This window comes from Dichotomopilus funicola (assembly GCF_033296635.1).
Source record: "Dichotomopilus funicola strain CBS 141.50 unplaced genomic scaffold C8A04scaffold_133, whole genome shotgun sequence".
NCBI classification, from domain to species: Eukaryota; Fungi; Ascomycota; class Sordariomycetes; order Sordariales; family Chaetomiaceae; genus Dichotomopilus; species Dichotomopilus funicola.
This window is the reverse complement of record NW_026944154.1, coordinates 7,613-25,357: the sequence shown is the minus strand read 5'-3', so window position 1 is coordinate 25,357 and position 17,745 is coordinate 7,613. Positions and strand designations below refer to the sequence as shown.

The following is a 17,745-nucleotide window of genomic DNA, read 5'->3' as shown; positions in this document are numbered from 1 at the left end:
CCTCATCCACCGCCCCCGCCGTCTCATCCCCATCATCCCCACCCCTATTCCCCCCTTTACCCTTACCCACACCCATACCCCCTGCCCCAGCCCCCACAGCACCACCACTGGTCTTATGCGTCGATGTGTTAGTCCGTCTAGTAACAACCCCCCCACCAATCCCCCCCGGCGTCTCCCTCAACCCAAAAGATTTCGCCAAGTGTCCGAGATGTAACTGAGTAATATCAAAGTAGACGCGTTCGTCTCGGACGTGGGTGGCGTAGGCGCGGATGTGGGAGCGGAAGGCTTGGCGCGCTGTGAGGAGGAGGGGGTTTGTTTCTGCGGGGGGTTTGGATGGTTTGGAGGGTTTGGAGGGTTTCCATTTGGGTTTGTTGGCGGGGGCGGGAGTGGAAGTGGAAGTGGGAGTCGGAGGGGTGAGGAGGCGTTGTTCGAGGTGGAGTTGGAGGGATTCGGCGCGGGAGGTCCAGGTTTGTTTTTTTTCATCGGGGGGGTTGGGGTCGGTTGGGGAGGTAGGGTTGGGAGTGGTGGAAGGGAGGTTGATGTCGGAGAGGAAGCCCTTTTGGAGGGTGGATTCGTAGAGCTGTGGGAGGACGGGGGTTGAGGCTGGGAGGATCTTGGTGTACCCTTCTTCGCAGCCCGGTAGGAGGAACAAGATGGCTTTACCCGGCCGGCCAGCGCGCGCGGTACGGCCGATGCGGTGCACGTGGTCGGGCACGGCAAAGGCCGGGTCGTATTCAATAACCAAATCGACGGCGGGCACGTCGAGGCCGCGCGAGGAGATGTCGGTGGTGATGAGCACGGCCGGGTCTTTGCAGGTGGTGTAGGCGTGGAGCGTGGCGGAGCGGACGGGTTGGGCGAGTGAGCCGTGGAGTTTGTGGAGGATGACTTTGGGGTTGGCCGGGGAGGTGATGTATGCTGCTGGGGATACGGTGGTGTCGGTGTGGGGGTTGCGGTCGGGTTTGGGGGGTGTCGAGTCGGAGGTTGAGTCGGAAGTTGGTGTGGGTGTGGGTGTGGGTGGCTCGGGACGGTTTGTGTCTTTGAGCAGTTCGTAGTGAAAGTCGACCGAGTCGGCGCAGGATATAAAGACAATCGCCTTCATGACGGATCCCTTCCTCGCAAACGTCGACTTGAGCAGCGCAATCAGCGTCACGAGACGCAGCTTGGCCGGCGCAACAATACACGACTGCTTCAGCTGCGACGGCGCGGCAAACGCGGCCTCGTTCCCGGCCTCAGCAGCCTTGTCCTGCTCCGACCGGTGGGCCACAATGTGGATGGCATCCTGCAGACTGATCTCGCCCAGCTTCTGCACGTTCATCTTCATCGTAGCCGAGCAGAGCACGGTGACGCGCCGTGACGGAAGCACACCATCCAGCACCACCCCTTCCGCGTTCTCCTTCTCCAGCTTGTCCGCCCGGATCTTGCCCACGATCGTCTTGATGTCGTCCTCGAAGCCCATCTCCATCATACGGTCGCCTTCGTCCAGAACCAGCCACCGCACGGTGCCCACATTTAACACCTTGGTGTTGTCGAGATGGTCCGCCAACCGACCGGGCGTCGCAATCAGGATGTTGACGCCCTTCCGTATCCTCGCCTTTTCCGACTTCTTGCTCTCTCCACCAATAACTGTGGTACACACCAGCCACGGCGCGCACCGCAGTACTTTCTCCAATACAACGGCAATCTGCTTGCACAGCTCGCGCGTCGGTGCCAGGATGATGGCGAACAAGCCCGAGTTCCGATGTACCTTGGTGTCCTTCTTGGGCGTCCCGTCCTCGTTCAAACTCAACGCCATGATCCGGTGAACGATAGGCAACAAATACGCCAGCGTCTTGCCCGAACCGGTCTCAGCCTGCAAAAACGCATCGCTGTCCCCCCGGATCAACTGCGGCACAGTGCTCTTCTGGATCGCCGTCGGCGCTTTCATCTCGAGCTTGGTCGCCAGGTGCTGGGCGACCCGTCGGGAGATACCCAGGGAGTGGAAGTTTTCAGCCTCCTCCGACAGCGGCGCATTGGACGGTTTCGCCGGCTCGGTCTCTTCTACCGGTTGTGGTTGCTGCTCAAAATCGGTCACGGCGTTGGGATTCGACGTGAACAGTCCGGACGAGGCATAGCCCGACCTCATCGCGTGGGCAGACGCCTTGGGGCCGATCTCTGCGCCGCGCGGGATCTTGGCGAAACGGTGCGGTTCGCCGTCATTGTCGTCAGTCCTCGGCCTTTTGGAGGGGCGGCGGTCGTCGTAGTCGCCGCCAGTGGCATGTCGGCGTCTTGGGGGGGTGGATGTTGACGAGGGGTTGTTGTTGTCGTCGTGGACTTGTTTGGCGTCGCGTTGCGCCTTGACCCGGTCACGCCAGCGCCCGCCTTTGAATTTGACTTGGCTTTTTAGCGGCGCGTCGCTGATCTCGAAGTTGAGGAGCATGCCATCGTCGGCCATGGCTGCTGTCGATTGGCTCGCGTTTGCGTGGTGGTGGTGAGGTTGAACTCAACTTTTGAGCGGCAGAAAAAAGTTGGGACAGGGAATGGGCCAGTGGAGACGGCCCTGACCGCCTGCCAAGTTAGGTTTGAGGACCCCGCAAGCCGCTGATCTGGAGTGGGCCGTTAGCGGGTCTGGTTTCGGACGCCGGGCCTCTGCCATCACCGACCTCTGCACTCTTTCATCCAACACTGTCGACACTACAGGCCAGTCATCAATTGTAATAAACAAAATACACAGCTATAAAATGTTGGCGGATTCAACCCTCACATATCATGACGATGGTGTGATTGATACCTTCCTTGTATCCTGCAATCGTTTCCAGACCAAATCCTGCGATGAATGCACCTCCGAATAAAGCACTACAAACTCGCTACCACTATTATATAGTTAGTGTAGTCCGAAATCAAGACCACAATCATGAGATTTAGGCTCGGCATCGGAGCTTATGGACCCCGCGAGGTTGCGTATCTCGGGTGAGACGGCTTCCTTCCTGCGGGAACTCCTGCAAATCCAAGCTTCGGGACCGAGACCAAACAAACGAATACATAGGAACCTTAGGAGCTCCCAAGCAACTGCGGCAAGTGGCACAGGCATTCTCCATCCCGCAGCACTTGGACTTCCCCCAGCCCAACTCCGGTTGCCATATCAGTGACCCCTAATTGTGCGACGCCTTCCACTGCAACTTTCGGTACTCCGGAAAGGTCTCAACTCGCCCGGGCCTGCGTGCGACCGACACAAGATAAAAGTCACATTTTCCAGCCTCAACCCGTTTTTTCTTCCACTTAAAACCTCCACCATGCCTCCCGGCCCTTCATTCCCCCCCATCCTGCGCGCAACCCACCGAGCCAGCGTCATGAGCACCCAAATCGCCGTGGCCGCCGCCGTCGCCGGCATTGGCGTGTATGCGTGGTATCTGCGGGGGAATAACAACAGTAGCAGCGGAAACGCAAGCAAACCCGTGTTTAGCAGCTTCGGCTTCCACACTTTGCGGCTCGACAGCACCGAGCTGGTCAACCACAACACCAAGAAACTGCGCTTTGCCCTGCCTGATCCCAAGCAGCCAAGTGGGCTCGGCCTCACGTCTGCGCTGCTGACTTTTTCCCGTCCGGCTGGGCGTTGGTTGCCTGTGATCCGGCCTTATACCCCGGTTGATGATCTCAGTATGTCTCTCTTCCCCCAAACAACAACCAAATAAAATATTCCTCTAATATCAATATAGACGAACCCGGCTACATAACCCTCCTAGTAAAACACTACCCCTCGGGCGCCCAATCCACCCACCTGCACTCCCTCCAACCCGGCGACACCCTCACCTTCGCACCCCTCAAAACCTTCACCTGGACCCCCAACCAACACGCCCACGTCGCGCTCATCGCCGGCGGCGCGGGCATCACACCCATGTACCAGCTCGCCCGCGGCATCCTGACCAACCCGGCCGACCGCACGCGGATTACGCTGGTCTGGGGGGTGAATACGGAGGAGGATGTGTTTTTGAGGGGGGAGTTGGATGGGTTGGAGCGGGAGTTTGGGGGGAGGGTTAGGGTTGTTTATGTTGTTGCGAAGCCTGGTTCTGGGGCTGGCGGCTCTGAGGTTGGGGGTGGGAGTGGGAAGAGGGATAGGAAGGGGTTTGTGACGAGGGAGGTGTTGGAGGGGGTGGGATTGGGGGCGAAAGAGGAAGAGGATGTCAAGGTGTTGGTGTGTGGGCCGCCGGCGATGGAGAAGGCGTTGAAGGGGAAGGGCACGGGGGTGTTGGCGCAGTTGGGGTATCGACCGGATCAGGTGCATAGTTTTTAGGTGAAAGCATGGGGTGTGTTGTGATAGGGGTTGAGACAAGAATCGCCTCTTCTTTTTAAAGAACAAAAGGAAATGGCCAGTCGTTATTTTATTTCTTCTTTTTCAGGGTGAATGAACTTCGTTTTATACGATGTCACCGTTTGGCTGTAGGATTTTCGGGATTATAAGCCCTTTGAGCGAGTCGATGGATGAGACAAGATGGTCTGGCTTCATTCAAGCCTCTATCCCTACGGCCTTGAGCTTGATTTCTCGAGACTTGACCTCTATTAGAAGTTGAAAATGGGATGATTGAACAAATAGGAACGAATGGGTCTAGAGTGAAAAGAGGGAGATAAAAACGATACCAAAATAAGCAAGGGGTTGGTTACCGTGGAGATTTAACAATTCGTATTAACTGACAAAGCATATGACTTAAAATTTGGCCTCAACTACAACCCACAGATCCCTAACGTTCATTATCCAAATTTTCCTTCATGAGTTATGATTATAACACGGCAATCCCTCTGTCTCTTCATAAAATCCGGGCCCATTTCTATGCTTTACAGCGAGCCAAGGACAGAAGGAGTCAAATGCATGTCTCTGTCTCTAAGTGTCAATCTGAGTCAAATAACAAAAAACATAGAATCCACCACTGTCTTAGCGCCATTCTACAAGCATTGTTCTTACAGCACCGGCCCGATGACCCGATGCATAGAACATTGGTATTCTTCCTGTTGGTCAGGACAAACCATATTACAAAAGAAATATTTGACTTTGTTTATGTGCCGTCTAGGTGCCATTTATCAGAGTTCATCCGGTAGCACGTTCTTACAGAATAAGAACTTGATCTCTCGACCTCTCTCCTCATCCACGCCCTACTTCATTACCCGCTCTCTTACCCCCTACCAGCTCGAAACACCACACCGACGCATGATACCACAGCACCCCCAAAATGCCCCTCTCTACTCTCCTCAGAACCTCCACCACCACCACAGGCCTCCTGCCCCCCTTCCTCAACCTCAACCTCCTCCTCAGCCTCACCCTCTCCGCCCTCCTCTACACAGCCCACGCCCACGGTTACCTCCACATCCCCTACCTCCTCCCCCGCAAACCCGCCCCCCTTGACAACGAAAACAAAATCCCAACCCCCCGCTCAATCCACTACCACTTCACCCGCACTTGCACGCGCACCTGTCCCGTCTGCCTGCACCACTTCCACACCGCAGCCCCAGCATCTTCTTCTTCTTCTTCTTCTTCCGATATCAAGACGACGCATACGCACACGTACACGCACATCGAACCCCTGGAGAATCATAAAACAGCCCTGCGTCTGCTGGCAGAGGCTGGGATGCGGAGTATTACTTTTGCAGGGGGGGAGCCGTTGTTGTATGCTGTGTTGCTGGGGCAGATGGTGGGGTTTTGTAAAAGGGAGTTGGGAGTGGAGTGTGTGGTTGTTGTTGTTAGTCGGGCCGGATTGGTGCCGGAATCATTTCTGCGGGAGCAAGGAGGGAAAGGGAAAGGGGGGTTGGATGTGCTTGCTGTTGGGTTTGATGGGGGTAGCGGGTATGGTCATACACAGGATTGGGACTGGAATCGGGGGTACAGGCATGGGAGTAGGAGGGAACGGATGCTGGCGTTGGAGAGGGTGGCCGGGTGGTGTCGGGCGTATGGGGTAAAGTTACAGGTTAATACAGTGGTGGATGGGAGACGGGTTGGGGAGGATATGAATGGGTGGGTGGATAGAGTCAGGCCGTGGAGGTGGGTGTGTTTTCAGTATTTGGAGGTGAGGGAGGATGGCGAGGATGGAGATGGAGATGGGGAAGAGACAAGGAAAGGGGACAAAAAAGACACGGTCCGGTCCGGCTTTGAACCCGTCTCGGAAGAGCAGTTTGACGAGTTTTGCGAGCGGCATAAGCGGCAGATGTGTTTGGTGGCTAAACCAGGGCGCTCGGCGGGTGATGGCCATCTGGTGGTGGATGAGTATTTGCGGTTTTTGGATCCCACGGGGAAGAAGGCGTCCAGGTCGATCTTGGAGGTGGGCGTGGAGAGAGCGCTGGGGAGTTTATGCTGGAAGGGTGTGTCGTGGGATGTTGGGTTAGAGGAGGAGGGATAAGATAGCTATTGATCAAGGGTGTGAAATAATACTGGGAAGTGGGTTGTTGCCTGCTTTTTGCTGATGCGACTAGGCATGGAAGTATTTCGGCGTATTTGTATGTTCATTTTCCTCCAAATAATTTTATTCCAAAATGATGGATATCAACTGCCAAGTCCAGGATTAGATTTCTCTGCATAGTATTGCTCGGCAGTAACTTGTAAAAACTTCGTCCTGTGAAAAGAGCTTCTCCCTGGGAAGAAGAAACCCGGATGTGAACCCCGCTGTGAGGTTGGCTTCCACCAATGACGTTGCATGAGATTTCCTAATCCGGAAACTGGCCCTGCTTCAAAGCGCTGAGGGAGATGTGGTCCTGCATTCTGCGTTCACGGACATCATGCAGCAAAATAACTCTGGACACACCTGAGAACTGACTTTATTCTCACAATTCACCACCTCCCTTTGGGCCTTGAGGAGTGAGCCCCATCACAAAACAGCACCGATGGTATCCAGCCCGTCCGCCATAGACCCACAAACCGGTCCCGGAATCACGCACTAAGTTCAGGACGAATAGCTCAGGGGTAGAGCAACCGGCTGCAGTCCGGTAGGTCACGCGTTCAAATCGCGTTTCGTCCTCTGCTTTAATTTTTCCTCCAAAATAATTGTGGACCCATTTTTACCCGACGCTGCACGTGCTCCACTTCTGTCCCTGTCCAACCCAAACCCGAAAACCCCATCTGCATTTTGGCACTTTCATCAACTCCTTTCTCAAAATCCCCGATTCGACTTCGTCTTACGGTCCCACCCGACAATTTGTCCTCTCTCTCGGTTGCTTTCTCAGCAAGGCAAGGCTTCCTGATTCAGGCTCGAGATCAGCGTTCGCAAAAACCGACTGCGGTCAAGCCCGTCATCCGCCCCCAGCCGCGCTTGGCGCTTGGCCGCGCAGGTCGGCCTGGCTGGGTTCAAGCTCGGCTGGCTGTGTGATGTGGTCCCCATTGCAGTGCATGCTGACCACTCAGAGGTGCAGCTGGTTAAGGCAGTTGGTCCCAACTTCCCAGCAGCTGGGGCTTGTCTGTATGCAGCCATCCCGCGATGATCGCTTTTTGAGTTGTTGGCGGAGTTTTGAGCTCCTCAATTTTCTTCAGTTTCTCTGTCGTTTTCTTCAAGATGGCTTTTTCTTTCAAAAGCTTCTTTTTTTTCCTCAGCCATCTTGTCTCGGCCAGCCGCTTGCTAGGCTGTTGCTGCCCGTTACGTTTGCCTGGCTGGGTGGCTTGGATGGAACGTCCACTCTTGCGTTGCTCACTACTGCATCAGGCTCTAGCTTGCTGATGCCCACGCGCACCGCTGATGCGATCGTCATGTTTTCTTTGCTAGGGTCATTCTATTCTTAATTTTCTCTCTTTCCCCACTTCCCACATCCCGTTCCGCCCCCCCATTCCACAAACCTCTCCGACCCTCCATCAGCAAAGTTACGAAGTACCACAGGTCAGCATCAGATCAGATCAGATCAGATCAGGCTCGGGAGCTCTGGGCGCTCGCGTGGTTCAACACCACAGGCCCAAGGCCCAGGTTGGTCGGTCGGTGGCTTGTTCCCCGTTTCCCGTAACTCTGGCACCAAGTGAGTGCCATCTTCACTATCTTAGCTCTGCCAAGCGCCGGGTGAGACGTTGATGTGGCTGTGGATTGGGAGTCTGTGTTGGAGTTGCGCGGTTGTGCCGGTGTATTCTCGTTGGGCCGTCGGGTCGTTTAAGTGTGGGCGATGTCTTTCTGGCGCCTATCTGCTTGCGTTGTCCGTGCCTTTTCCTTGCTTGTCGACCTACATCCAGTACGAGAGAGTGGGTTGGGGGCTAGTGCTTGTCCTTGATAATGTAACGAAGCGGTCGGGAGTTTCGTGGCCAGCCTGACCAGGGTTTGGGTTTTTTTCTCTCTCTCAGCAACAACGAAAGTAACCTTCCCGTCCTTCCCTTTCCTCCCGCGGTGTAACCCAACACCATTCCTCGGGGTCACAGAAGCCGGGGTTCGGAATTTACCTATCTATCTCTCTGATCACAGTGATCAGGCTGGGCCCTTCTTTTCCCTTTTGCTTCCCACATGACGTGCATGCCGACCCCTCCCAGACCGGGGCCGGTGTTTTAGAGGGTTACTCCTGCATTTCGTCTGTTTATCATCTCATTTTCCGTGACAGCCTGATCGAAGACCGGTCTGGTCATAACCCGGTCGACTCCCCACCTCGGTTCTGGCAGTTTTCAGAAAGCAAACAATTCACACGAGGAACCCCGCCTATGCATCGCCCATAGCTGTAGCTAGCCAGTGCGCCGGGTCACCGCCATGGAGCACCCAGCGTCGGGGCGGGCCAACCCGGAGTATACGACCCCGGGGTTTGGCCATGTGAGAAACGACAGCAGTTCCAGCAATGACAGCAACGAAAGCAATGGCGACAACAACAATCACAACAGCGGCCGACAAAACTACGGCCACACAAGGACCACCTCAACGGACCTCCTCGCACCCACACCCGACATCGAATTCCCAGCATCACCACCTGCACCACGACGCCCGCAAGTCTCGTACGCACCCACCAGCCCTCCGCCCCGCGAAACACAGACAATATCCCCTCCAACCAGCTTCGGGTTAGGCATTGGTCCCACCGCCCAGCATAGCCAACATCTCCACACAACGCAATACTATGGTAATGGTTACTACAACATCTCGCGGGACACGCTCCAGCAGGACGGAGAAGACGACGACAGCCCGCCAACAAGCCCCCCGCCGGCGAATTATGCGTCCAAATCCGGCGCTACGGCACACGCCTACCCGCTCGATACCATGCGCAGTGGTGATGGTGCGGGGGGGTACTATTACCATCCTTCTCACGGCGGCGGTGATGGTAACGGCAAAAACCCGTTCGACGACCCCAGTCCTAGCCCCGGCGGTCCACCACATCCAAAGCGATCCTTCCCCCTCTGGCGACTCGCCGTCGGCGGCTGGCGTATGTACGGGCTTTTTCTGTTTGGTTTCGCCTGCGCCGTGGGCCATCACGCGTTTTACTCCAGTCTGGACGGGAAACCGGCGGATGACCAGATCAAGATGATGCGGTTTGGCGGGTTGCTGTCGTATGCGGCGAAGGCGGGGTTGTTGGCGGCGGTGATCTTTGCGTATCAGCAGCAGGTGTGGGTGACGGCGATTCATAATACGATGCGGTTGAGGGCGGTGGATAGTTTGTTTGCGGCTTCGAATGAGCCGCATGCGTTGTTGAATTGGGAGTTTGTGCGGAAGGCGAGGGTGGCTACTGCGCTGGCTGTTGCGGCGTGGTATGTTTCTTTACTCTACTCTACTCTACTCTCTCCTCTGTCTCGCCTCTGGATGTTTATGTTTGTTCGAATGGCTGTTGTTGACTGACTGTGTATAGGCTCTTCCCTCTAACAGTGATCCTAACCCCCGCCACGCTGAGCGTCGCCCCTATGACCACTGTCGAGCACACAACCTGTCCCGGCGTCCGCACGCTCAACTTTGAGCACGAAACGACCAAGAACTGGCGGATCCTCAACCGCATTAACGGCTTCCGCGACATCTCCATGTCGCTCTGGAACTGCACCATGTGGGACAGCTCCGACATGATCGACAGGAATTTCAGTTCCGACTTCTTCGACTACTGGACCGGCGGCAGCGCCCAGCTGGATTTAGTTACCGCCCAGAGCGGGCTCACCGGCGCCGTCATCCCCCGCTGGGGCGCCTCACTCGAGACCTGTGGCGGAGGCTGGAACTGCAGCTACGTGATCAACTTCGTGGCTCCCGGTTACAAATGCACCGAGCTCGCCCGCGGCCAGACCCTCGACAAGCCGGCTCTCGACAAACAGGGCGTGGCCTTCGATGTCAGCGCCCTCGTGCCCGAGGGCGACTGGGGTTACGCCGCGATTACCCACATGGGCGACTACTACCCCGAACAAGTCGCCGTCGGCGGAGGCGGCCGCCCGGAAAAGGACCCCCCTTACCCGCCCCATCTCGGCGTCTTCCGCACCGAACCCGTGCTCTGGATCGGCCACACCGAATACAAAGGCCCCGCAAACAAATCCCCTCCCATGTCACGCACCGACCCGCACTGGAACACCTACTTCGAAGCCGTGGTCACCCGCTGCGAGCACTACGTCGTCAACTACACGGTCCAATTCAACCACACGGCAACCCAACAAACCACCACCGTCCTCTCGCGCACCTACCTCCACCCGGTCATCGACACCACCTACGACCCCAACCGCAACGCCGACGACGGCACCTTCGACAACACCACCGCCGTCCCCGAATCCAACTACATCTACCCGCTCGACGTCGCCCGCTACCGCCTGACCGCCGCCTACCACGGTCTCGGCGAACGCATGCGTGCCTTCCTCGACGGCCGCATCCGCTACACCCCCTACGCCACCGTCGACTCCGACATCACCAAGACCGTCCTCATGGACACCGAGACCTACCTCCCGGTTCCCAACCTCATTTCTTCCATCCAGACCTTCTACGAAAACATGACCCTCTCCCTGCTCTCCAACCCGCAATTCGTCGTCGTCGCCTGGGCCGCCGACCCCTCCCGTCGCAGCGGCTTAACCGTCCGCCCCGCTGGCACCGACCACCTCCGTCTGCTCAACCACACCGACAGCGACCCGCGGGACCCCTCCATCGCCTACCCGTGCACGCGCACCCGCATCGCCAACGCCTACGTCTTCAACCGGCGGGATCTATGGATCGCATACGCCGCTGCCTCGGGGGCCGCGCTAGCGGCCGTCATCCTGGGGTCGGCGGCGCTGAGTCAGAATGGGTTTCGCGAGCGGGATACGAGGTTATCGAGTGTGGTTGCAGCGACGAGGGCGCCGTGTTTGGGGGCGTTGCCGTGGGAGGGACATAGTCATCATTATGGGAATGGTGGGAATGGGCATAGAGGTGGGGATGGGAATGGGAATTTGAGACAGCATGCTGGGGAGGGGGCCGCGGAGGAGGTTATGGAGGTGGAGTTTGGGTATGGGGTTATTTTGGATCATGATCCTTATCACACCTACCCCCACGGCCAACACTACCCCCATGGACCTATACCTTTCCCCCCTGCTGGGAACCTCGCTGGGAACCTCGCTGGGAACCCCGCCGACGACACCCACAATCATAACAACAACCCGAAACCAGAAAATACCCCCCTCACAACCGCAATCCCCCTCAACGGCCCCCACACAAGCGCCGTAACCAACCCCCTAAACCTAGGCATGTGGATGGGCGGGGTGGGCAGTGCACAGGGGGTGATGGCCGCGGCAGCCGCGGGGGGGAGTAGTAGGGTGTATTATGGGTTTGCGCCGAGGGAGGTGTTGGAACGGTCGAGGGTTGCTGTTTTTGGGACTGGTTCTGGGGCGGATACTAGGCATGGGGGGAAAGGGGGAGTCGAAGGTGGGGGGGATGAGGGGGTGAGGAAGAGGAAGAGGATGAGCGCGTGGAGTTTTCGGAATTGGGAGGAGAGGTGGCGGGAGGGGGGATAGTGCGTTACGGAAGTTATCTGAGAGAGAGAGAGAGAGAGATACAGGGGTATAATAGCGATTAATGGGTTTGGGGAACGTAATCTATCCGGGAGTAACGTAGCATTGAGGATACGGAGATTGGGCGGTGGATTTATTATAAAGTTAATTCCATTTCTATAATCACTTCTATAACTGCAGTGCACTCGATTGCGTTCTCTCATCTTGTTCCTATTCTGTTGATGTGTTTCCACATTGAGTTTGTTCCGCCTTGGACAACTGTCGGGTATGTAACGTACGGTGTAAATTTCACCATGCCAGCGCAGCCAGGAGGGCCTCCAAACAGAGCGTCAGCCGTTTACGGATACAGAAACTGTTGCAATAAAAGATTAAGATTAATTTCGCCTCGATCCCTTTCTATTTACAACTTATCCCAGACTTGAACCCGTTTCAATCACTGAGAAGCATCTAGCAGGGGTTGGGCTATTCTTCACGTTTATCACCGTGTCATGCCGGTAATTACGCACGACACGACCCCCAGTAACGGACCACCCTGATTGGCTCACCTCACGAACTCACCACAATTCAGGCAGGAGGAGCTCACACCCCCACTCTCACTTTTCATCATCACCCATCTCACTCATCCTCGTTCATCTCCACCATCACTTTCCAATGCCTCTTTAACCCCTTATACACGAAACCCACGAAGAATTAAACCCAGTTCATGACGCGCCCCTAGCATCACAATGCCCCGCCAACTCCCATGGAAAGTCGAGCCTCGCGCGACGACGGGACTAGGGCCTAAGAAAACACCGTCTCGGTCTCAGAGTGTGGCGAGTCCGGCACCGTTGTCTCGCTGGTCGACGCCTAGGGTGAAAAGCGAGACGGAGTTGGGGAGGAAGGCGAGGTTGGGAAGGGGGAAGTTGGGTGTGTTTCTTTTTTTTTTTTCTGGTTTCTGGTTTCGGCCGGGGTTTGTTGTGATGGGTAGTTAACGTGATGTACCAAATAGGCCGCTCACCATCGACTTCACCGGCCCCCGAACCACTAGAAGAAGAGTACGTTCCCTCCTTCCCCCTCTCCCTACCATACCCACATCCCATCCTGGCCCCAAAAAATGAACTAACAAAAAACAGACTCATGCACCCTGGCCTATCCCACGACGACCGCTACCGCATGGTCGAAGACGAATTCCTCTTCATCGCCGGCATCTTCACCCGCCACCTGCACGCCGCCGAGTACCAGCGTCTCAAAACCCTCGCCGCGGCCTGCTCTCAACAACAACAACAACAACAAGCCGACCCCAACACCCTCCCCCTCGACCCGGGAACCGGCATCCCACGCCCCATCACGGGGGAGATGACGGAGCTAGTAAAAAGGCGGAATGCGGCGTTGGATACGGCTGCTAGAGCTAGACAGCAAGAGGGGATTGCGAGGAGTTTGAGGAATCATGGTCGTAGTAACGATGGGGAGGAGAGGGCTGGGTTGACGCGGGGGGAGTCGTCGTTGCAGGGGCTGATGGAGAGTCCGAGGAGGCAGAAAGTGCCGTTGACGGCTTTGGTGGGGGGGTCAAGGCCGGGGTCATCACGGGCAGGGTCACGGCCTGGGACGGGGTCGGGGTATCGTGGGACAGTAAACGAAAGTCCGCCGAGGAGGCGGCCGGGGAGTGGGTATGCTGGGCGGGGGGTGAAGAGGGAGGTGGAAAGGGAGAGGGAGAGGGAGCGTGTGACGGAGTCTGAGGAGGATGAGGATGATGGTGATCTTGATGGTCAGCCGGTGTGGCCGAGGAAGCCGGATTCGAGACAGGCGCCGATACGCCGCACGACTGATCCGGCTACGGCGAAACGGCGGGAGGAGGAACGGGAAAATCCGTTAAAGAGAGTTAAGACGGCTCCGCTTCCTACTTTGGCTCGGGAATCGCCTGTCAAGACACAGGCGGCCGTTCGCAAGGGCGGAGATCATGAAAACGAGGATCATAAAGACGAGGACGAAGACAAAGACGAGGACTTTTTTACGAGATTGCGAGCGCGACGGGCCGAGCAGAAACGACGGCGCGAGGTTAAAGCAACGATGGACAAAGACAACATCAAAACCGAAAACGCCCAGGCCGCATCCCTCAACTCGATCCCGTTCATGTGATGGTCAAACAAAATAAATTGGTATTGGTATTCGACATCTCAACTCCTCCCACACACCCAGATCAGTCCTCATCAACTCTCAAACTATGCCGAGAAAGGCGTCTCAGCCGGCCTCTCGGCCTGCGGCGTGATACGCGCCAAATGGCGGCGCTGGCCATCAGACCAGTCGAGGATGGCCGAGTGCTGCGTGACACGGTTGTCCCAGACGACGACGGTGCGCTCCTCCCATTTGACACGCGCCTGGAAGTCGGCACCGTACGCCAGGTGGTCGTACAGGAACTTGAGCAGCGCGTCGGACTCTTCGCGTTTGAGGCCGACGATGTTGCGGGTGACTAGGTGCTTTTGTTAGCATCTCCACCAACAGTACAGTACCTAAAGCAGGGGAGGGGGAGAAAACATACACTGAGGATTCACATAAATCGCCTTCTCGCCCGTAGCCGGATGCGTGCGAATAATCGGATGCTCATTAATTACCGGCTCGCGCCTCTTAATCCCGCCCCGGCCCAAACTATTATTCGCCTGCTCCACAGCCGAGTGATTCGCCTTGAGGCCGTGCAGGCGCTCCTGGAACAGCGGGCTCAGCCGGCGGTAGGCCTCGGCCGCGTCGACAAACAGCGTGTCACCGCCCGTCTCGGGCCGGTCCAGCACGTACAGGAAGGTGGTGCCGGGGGGTTGCTGCTCGTAGGATACGTCGGAGTGCCACGCTACGGAGGAGGTGCGGTTTTCGTAGAAGTTTTCGGCGCTCTTGTCGCCGGCGCCCCGGTGGACGAGGTGGATTTCGGGGAAGCCGGCGGGTGCGCCCGAGGTGGGGTGGATGTGGTGGCTGTTTATGTCAACGGGGTGCTCCGATCATTCTTCATATTGAGGTGGTGATGAGTCGAGAGAGTGAGAGAGAGAGAAAGAGAGAGAGAGAACCCACCGCCCAAAATACCCCCCAAACTCCAACGCCTTCTCAATCGGCAAGTCCGCAAAGTCCTGGTCCCGAAACGCCACCACCTTGCGCTCTGCGACAAACCGCGCCAGCTCGTCCTTGCCCGCGTCGTTGAGGCTGGACAGCTGGATGCCGCGCACCTCGGTGCCGATCGTCGGCGTCAGCTGCTTAACCGTGACCTGGTCCTTGGGCAGCAGGTTCGGGAACGTGGTGTCGGCGTCTTTGCCGTGCTCGTAGTGCTCGAAGGGTTCGAGGGGGGCGTATTTTTCGTTGCGGTCCCAGGTTGGGAGGTAGTTGGGGTACTGGTCTGCCGTCAACAACGTGGGACGATAGAAGGGTGAGATGATGAAAGAGATGAGATAACCCACCTTAGCCGCCTTATGCCCTTTCAGCCCAGCTTCCGCCTCGGCATCAAACCGCGCCACGGCCAGCTCCTTGTACGGGCCCGAGTACGCCGCCTGCAGCTTCAGCTTGGACACATCCGGCACCGTGACCGTCTCGGTTTCCACAGCAGAGGGGGCCATGTTGTGTGTGTGTGTTGCGTGTGCTTAGTATTATCAGACTTTGGGTTGATACTGAATCCCGTCAAGTTGGGAAACACTCACTCACAAACAGACGCAACTCGGAAGACAACCCCTCTCTTTATATACCACTCCAACCCCTCGGCGATACGATATCAAATCCCACCACACCCACACACATCCGCACCTGCACCTGCGCCTGCACACCCACCACGGCTTTCTGCAACATCCATCCCACACAAACCTGCGGGGTCGGACCTCAACCGCAAACCAGCAAAAGGCACGAAAAACATGGATCGAATTGCGTGAGCCTGCCCCTCCTCCCAATCACGAGCTCCTCAAAGATGGGACGCCGAAACCGTCGGTCGTCCCACGCACCGAGATGCGAGGAGTCCCCGGATGGGTAATGCGGGATCGCGTGCTTTTGTCTATCGTCTACGAGAGATGGGGGATGAACACCGGCAGGCAATGATTGCTAGATAGGCTGGGTATGGCTGCGGGTATAGACCGGGCCATTGGCTCGGTTTCGTGTTTCCAAATTGCCCAGACCCAGACCTGACAACTCGGCCTTCGGCACGGTTTGTTCAGGGAGGAGTGCCCTTTTTGGGTGGTGGTTTCAGTGGTTTGTAAGAGGTGCAGTGGTTCGAGGTGGTGGTGATGCTAGACGCGGAGCAGATCGCGTCATCGCGCAGCCGTTTTGGACGTTTCTCGGATTGGGTCTCCACACTTTTTTCGTCCTCGATGACGCACTCACTCTCCATATCATCCATACATAATCTCATAGTATGTCCATGAACCATCCATCCCCACGCGGGTCGGGTCAGACAGGAAATAGTGTAAATGTTCGTGGGGTATTCCAAAGCACGCCATCTCTTTCCCCGGGAGGTGGGAGGGCCGTGAACCCGCTAGTTGGGACTTACATGTGGTACCGAGGGGAGTATGGATGGGGGTTCAACTGTTCGATGAGGATGGATTTCTTTAAATCCGGGTTTGAGACATACAAATACACGGAGATAAATATTCGCTTTGCATGGGTTTGGTCTTTCTTCTCTGGTCAACCTTTGGGGGTTCATGCCGGATGTTTTGTGATATCTCGGCAAAATTGAGCCGGCCACCTCCGATATCGTTGATGCGGGTGGTTATGGGTTCGTCATTGAGTTTACAAATCGGAACTCCAGAGTTCTCTCATTTCCATTCGGGACAAACACAGGACGTGGCGTGGATGATTTAGTTAAGACAGACTGACTGGGCGTGCAGGTGCCGTTAACCGGTGTTGATATCTGCACCATAGTCCACACAGCTCGGCTGGCTTTGCTTATTAATTATATGTACATACATATGCACGCAGTACACACACACACACACGCTAGCAAAGGTGGATTCCAATTCTGTGAGCATCGGCCCAGATGATGCCGATTGTCCGTCTGGATACGATGGACTGTCGTCTTCAACTATTATACTATACCCGGTTTGTCACTTCGGCCGAGATCTCGGCTCTTAGGGATTGTGATGTTTTACTCTGCTTTGCGTTGACTCACGCCGGGATGTCAAACTTGAAAGGAGGGGAGTAGTGGAGGATGGCCGAGCTGTGTGTATCTGTTTGAAGTATCCTGGATCTCTGGGGCAGTTTGGTTTGTATCTGGCATTACGGCTTGCCAGGTTTCCAATTACCATTAGACTTGGCATTGTCAGTCAGAATACAGATACACTGACTCACAGCTCTAGTCAACGCTGTTTCATTTCTCGCTTCTGTTTGCGGCTGCGTCGTCCATGATTGAGTCCTCTCTTCCTTCGTTGGGGCAACTGAATTGGAGTTGATTGACACCTTGATTGTAGTGTGTTTGCGGGGGGAGACTGATTGATTGTTTCTTAGCCCGGTGTGTCATATGATGGTGTATTAGCACGCCAGGGCATACCAGATAGCGGTACACATGAAAAACAATGGCGTGTTGAATCACGGCGTCTCGACCAAAATGACAAGTAGGAAGTGGGAGAGGCATACTCAGATGAGAGTGAGTCAGATCCAGCTACGTAGGCCCCCCGTGAGTCGAACCCACGAAGCGGAGAAAGCGGGCACGCCCGGTGCGGCCTGCGCCCCCCCCAAATGCACCATCCGCGGTCGGGGCAGGCATTTGCCGGATGGGGGGGGGGGTGGGGGGGGCTGTTGGAAACTGGTGGCGGAAGGGGGGGTTATAAAGGGCTGTTGGGATTAGGGAGGGAAGGTATTGGATGTGGATGCCGATTTCGAGATTTGTGAATGTTTTCTACGACGGTAGGTATCTTCGTTTACTACTTCGGTATCAGGTGTATATAGATAGATGGATTCACCATCAT

The 17,745-nt window shown here is 56.3% G+C and overlaps 6 protein-coding genes and 1 non-coding gene across 7 annotated transcripts; 5 read left to right on the top strand and 2 right to left on the bottom strand.

The window, feature by feature from the left end:
- Positions 1 to 13: 13 nt before the first annotated feature.
- C8A04DRAFT_33374 (ATP-dependent RNA helicase DBP7) lies at positions 14 to 2,431 on the bottom strand (the record flags this gene model as incomplete). Its single annotated transcript, XM_062782441.1, has 1 exon — positions 14 to 2,431. A coding segment is annotated over one exon (2,418 nt), but the record flags the coding sequence as incomplete, so codon positions are not given.
- An 838-nt stretch (positions 2,432 to 3,269) lies between these two features.
- C8A04DRAFT_16103 (uncharacterized protein) lies at positions 3,270 to 4,267 on the top strand (the record flags this gene model as incomplete). The annotated part of the gene is made up of 2 exons (XM_062778729.1): positions 3,270 to 3,633; positions 3,693 to 4,267. 2 exons carry the CDS (start codon positions 3,270 to 3,272, stop codon positions 4,265 to 4,267), a joined length of 939 nt encoding a protein of 312 aa, XP_062632537.1.
- Positions 4,268 to 5,198: 931 nt separating this feature from the next.
- Positions 5,199 to 6,359, top strand: C8A04DRAFT_40939 (radical SAM enzyme; the record flags this gene model as incomplete). The annotated part of the gene is made up of 3 exons (XM_062785117.1): positions 5,199 to 5,444; positions 5,514 to 6,042; positions 6,082 to 6,359. 3 exons carry the CDS (start codon positions 5,199 to 5,201, stop codon positions 6,357 to 6,359), a joined length of 1,053 nt encoding a protein of 350 aa, XP_062632536.1.
- Positions 6,360 to 6,902: 543 nt separating this feature from the next.
- On the top strand, positions 6,903 to 6,974 carry C8A04DRAFT_t149. The gene has a single exon. It is a non-coding gene; the product is annotated as a tRNA-Cys (tRNA).
- A 1,692-nt stretch (positions 6,975 to 8,666) lies between these two features.
- On the top strand, positions 8,667 to 11,848 carry C8A04DRAFT_40938 (uncharacterized protein; the record flags this gene model as incomplete). Its single annotated transcript, XM_062785116.1, has 4 exons — positions 8,667 to 8,716; positions 8,768 to 9,649; positions 9,748 to 11,231; positions 11,505 to 11,848. 4 exons carry the CDS (start codon positions 8,667 to 8,669, stop codon positions 11,846 to 11,848), a joined length of 2,760 nt encoding a protein of 919 aa, XP_062632535.1.
- Positions 11,849 to 12,570: 722 nt separating this feature from the next.
- Positions 12,571 to 13,960, top strand: C8A04DRAFT_40937 (uncharacterized protein; the record flags this gene model as incomplete). Its single annotated transcript, XM_062785115.1, has 2 exons — positions 12,571 to 12,661; positions 12,834 to 13,960. The coding sequence occupies 2 exons, from the start codon at positions 12,571 to 12,573 to the stop codon at positions 13,958 to 13,960; spliced, it is 1,218 nt and encodes a 405-aa protein (XP_062632534.1).
- An 83-nt stretch (positions 13,961 to 14,043) lies between these two features.
- On the bottom strand, positions 14,044 to 15,414 carry C8A04DRAFT_16104 (uncharacterized protein; the record flags this gene model as incomplete). The annotated part of the gene is made up of 4 exons (XM_062778730.1): positions 14,044 to 14,291; positions 14,361 to 14,782; positions 14,879 to 15,192; positions 15,259 to 15,414. The coding sequence occupies 4 exons, from the start codon at positions 15,412 to 15,414 to the stop codon at positions 14,044 to 14,046; spliced, it is 1,140 nt and encodes a 379-aa protein (XP_062632533.1).
- Between the last annotated feature and the right edge of the window lie 2,331 nt (positions 15,415 to 17,745).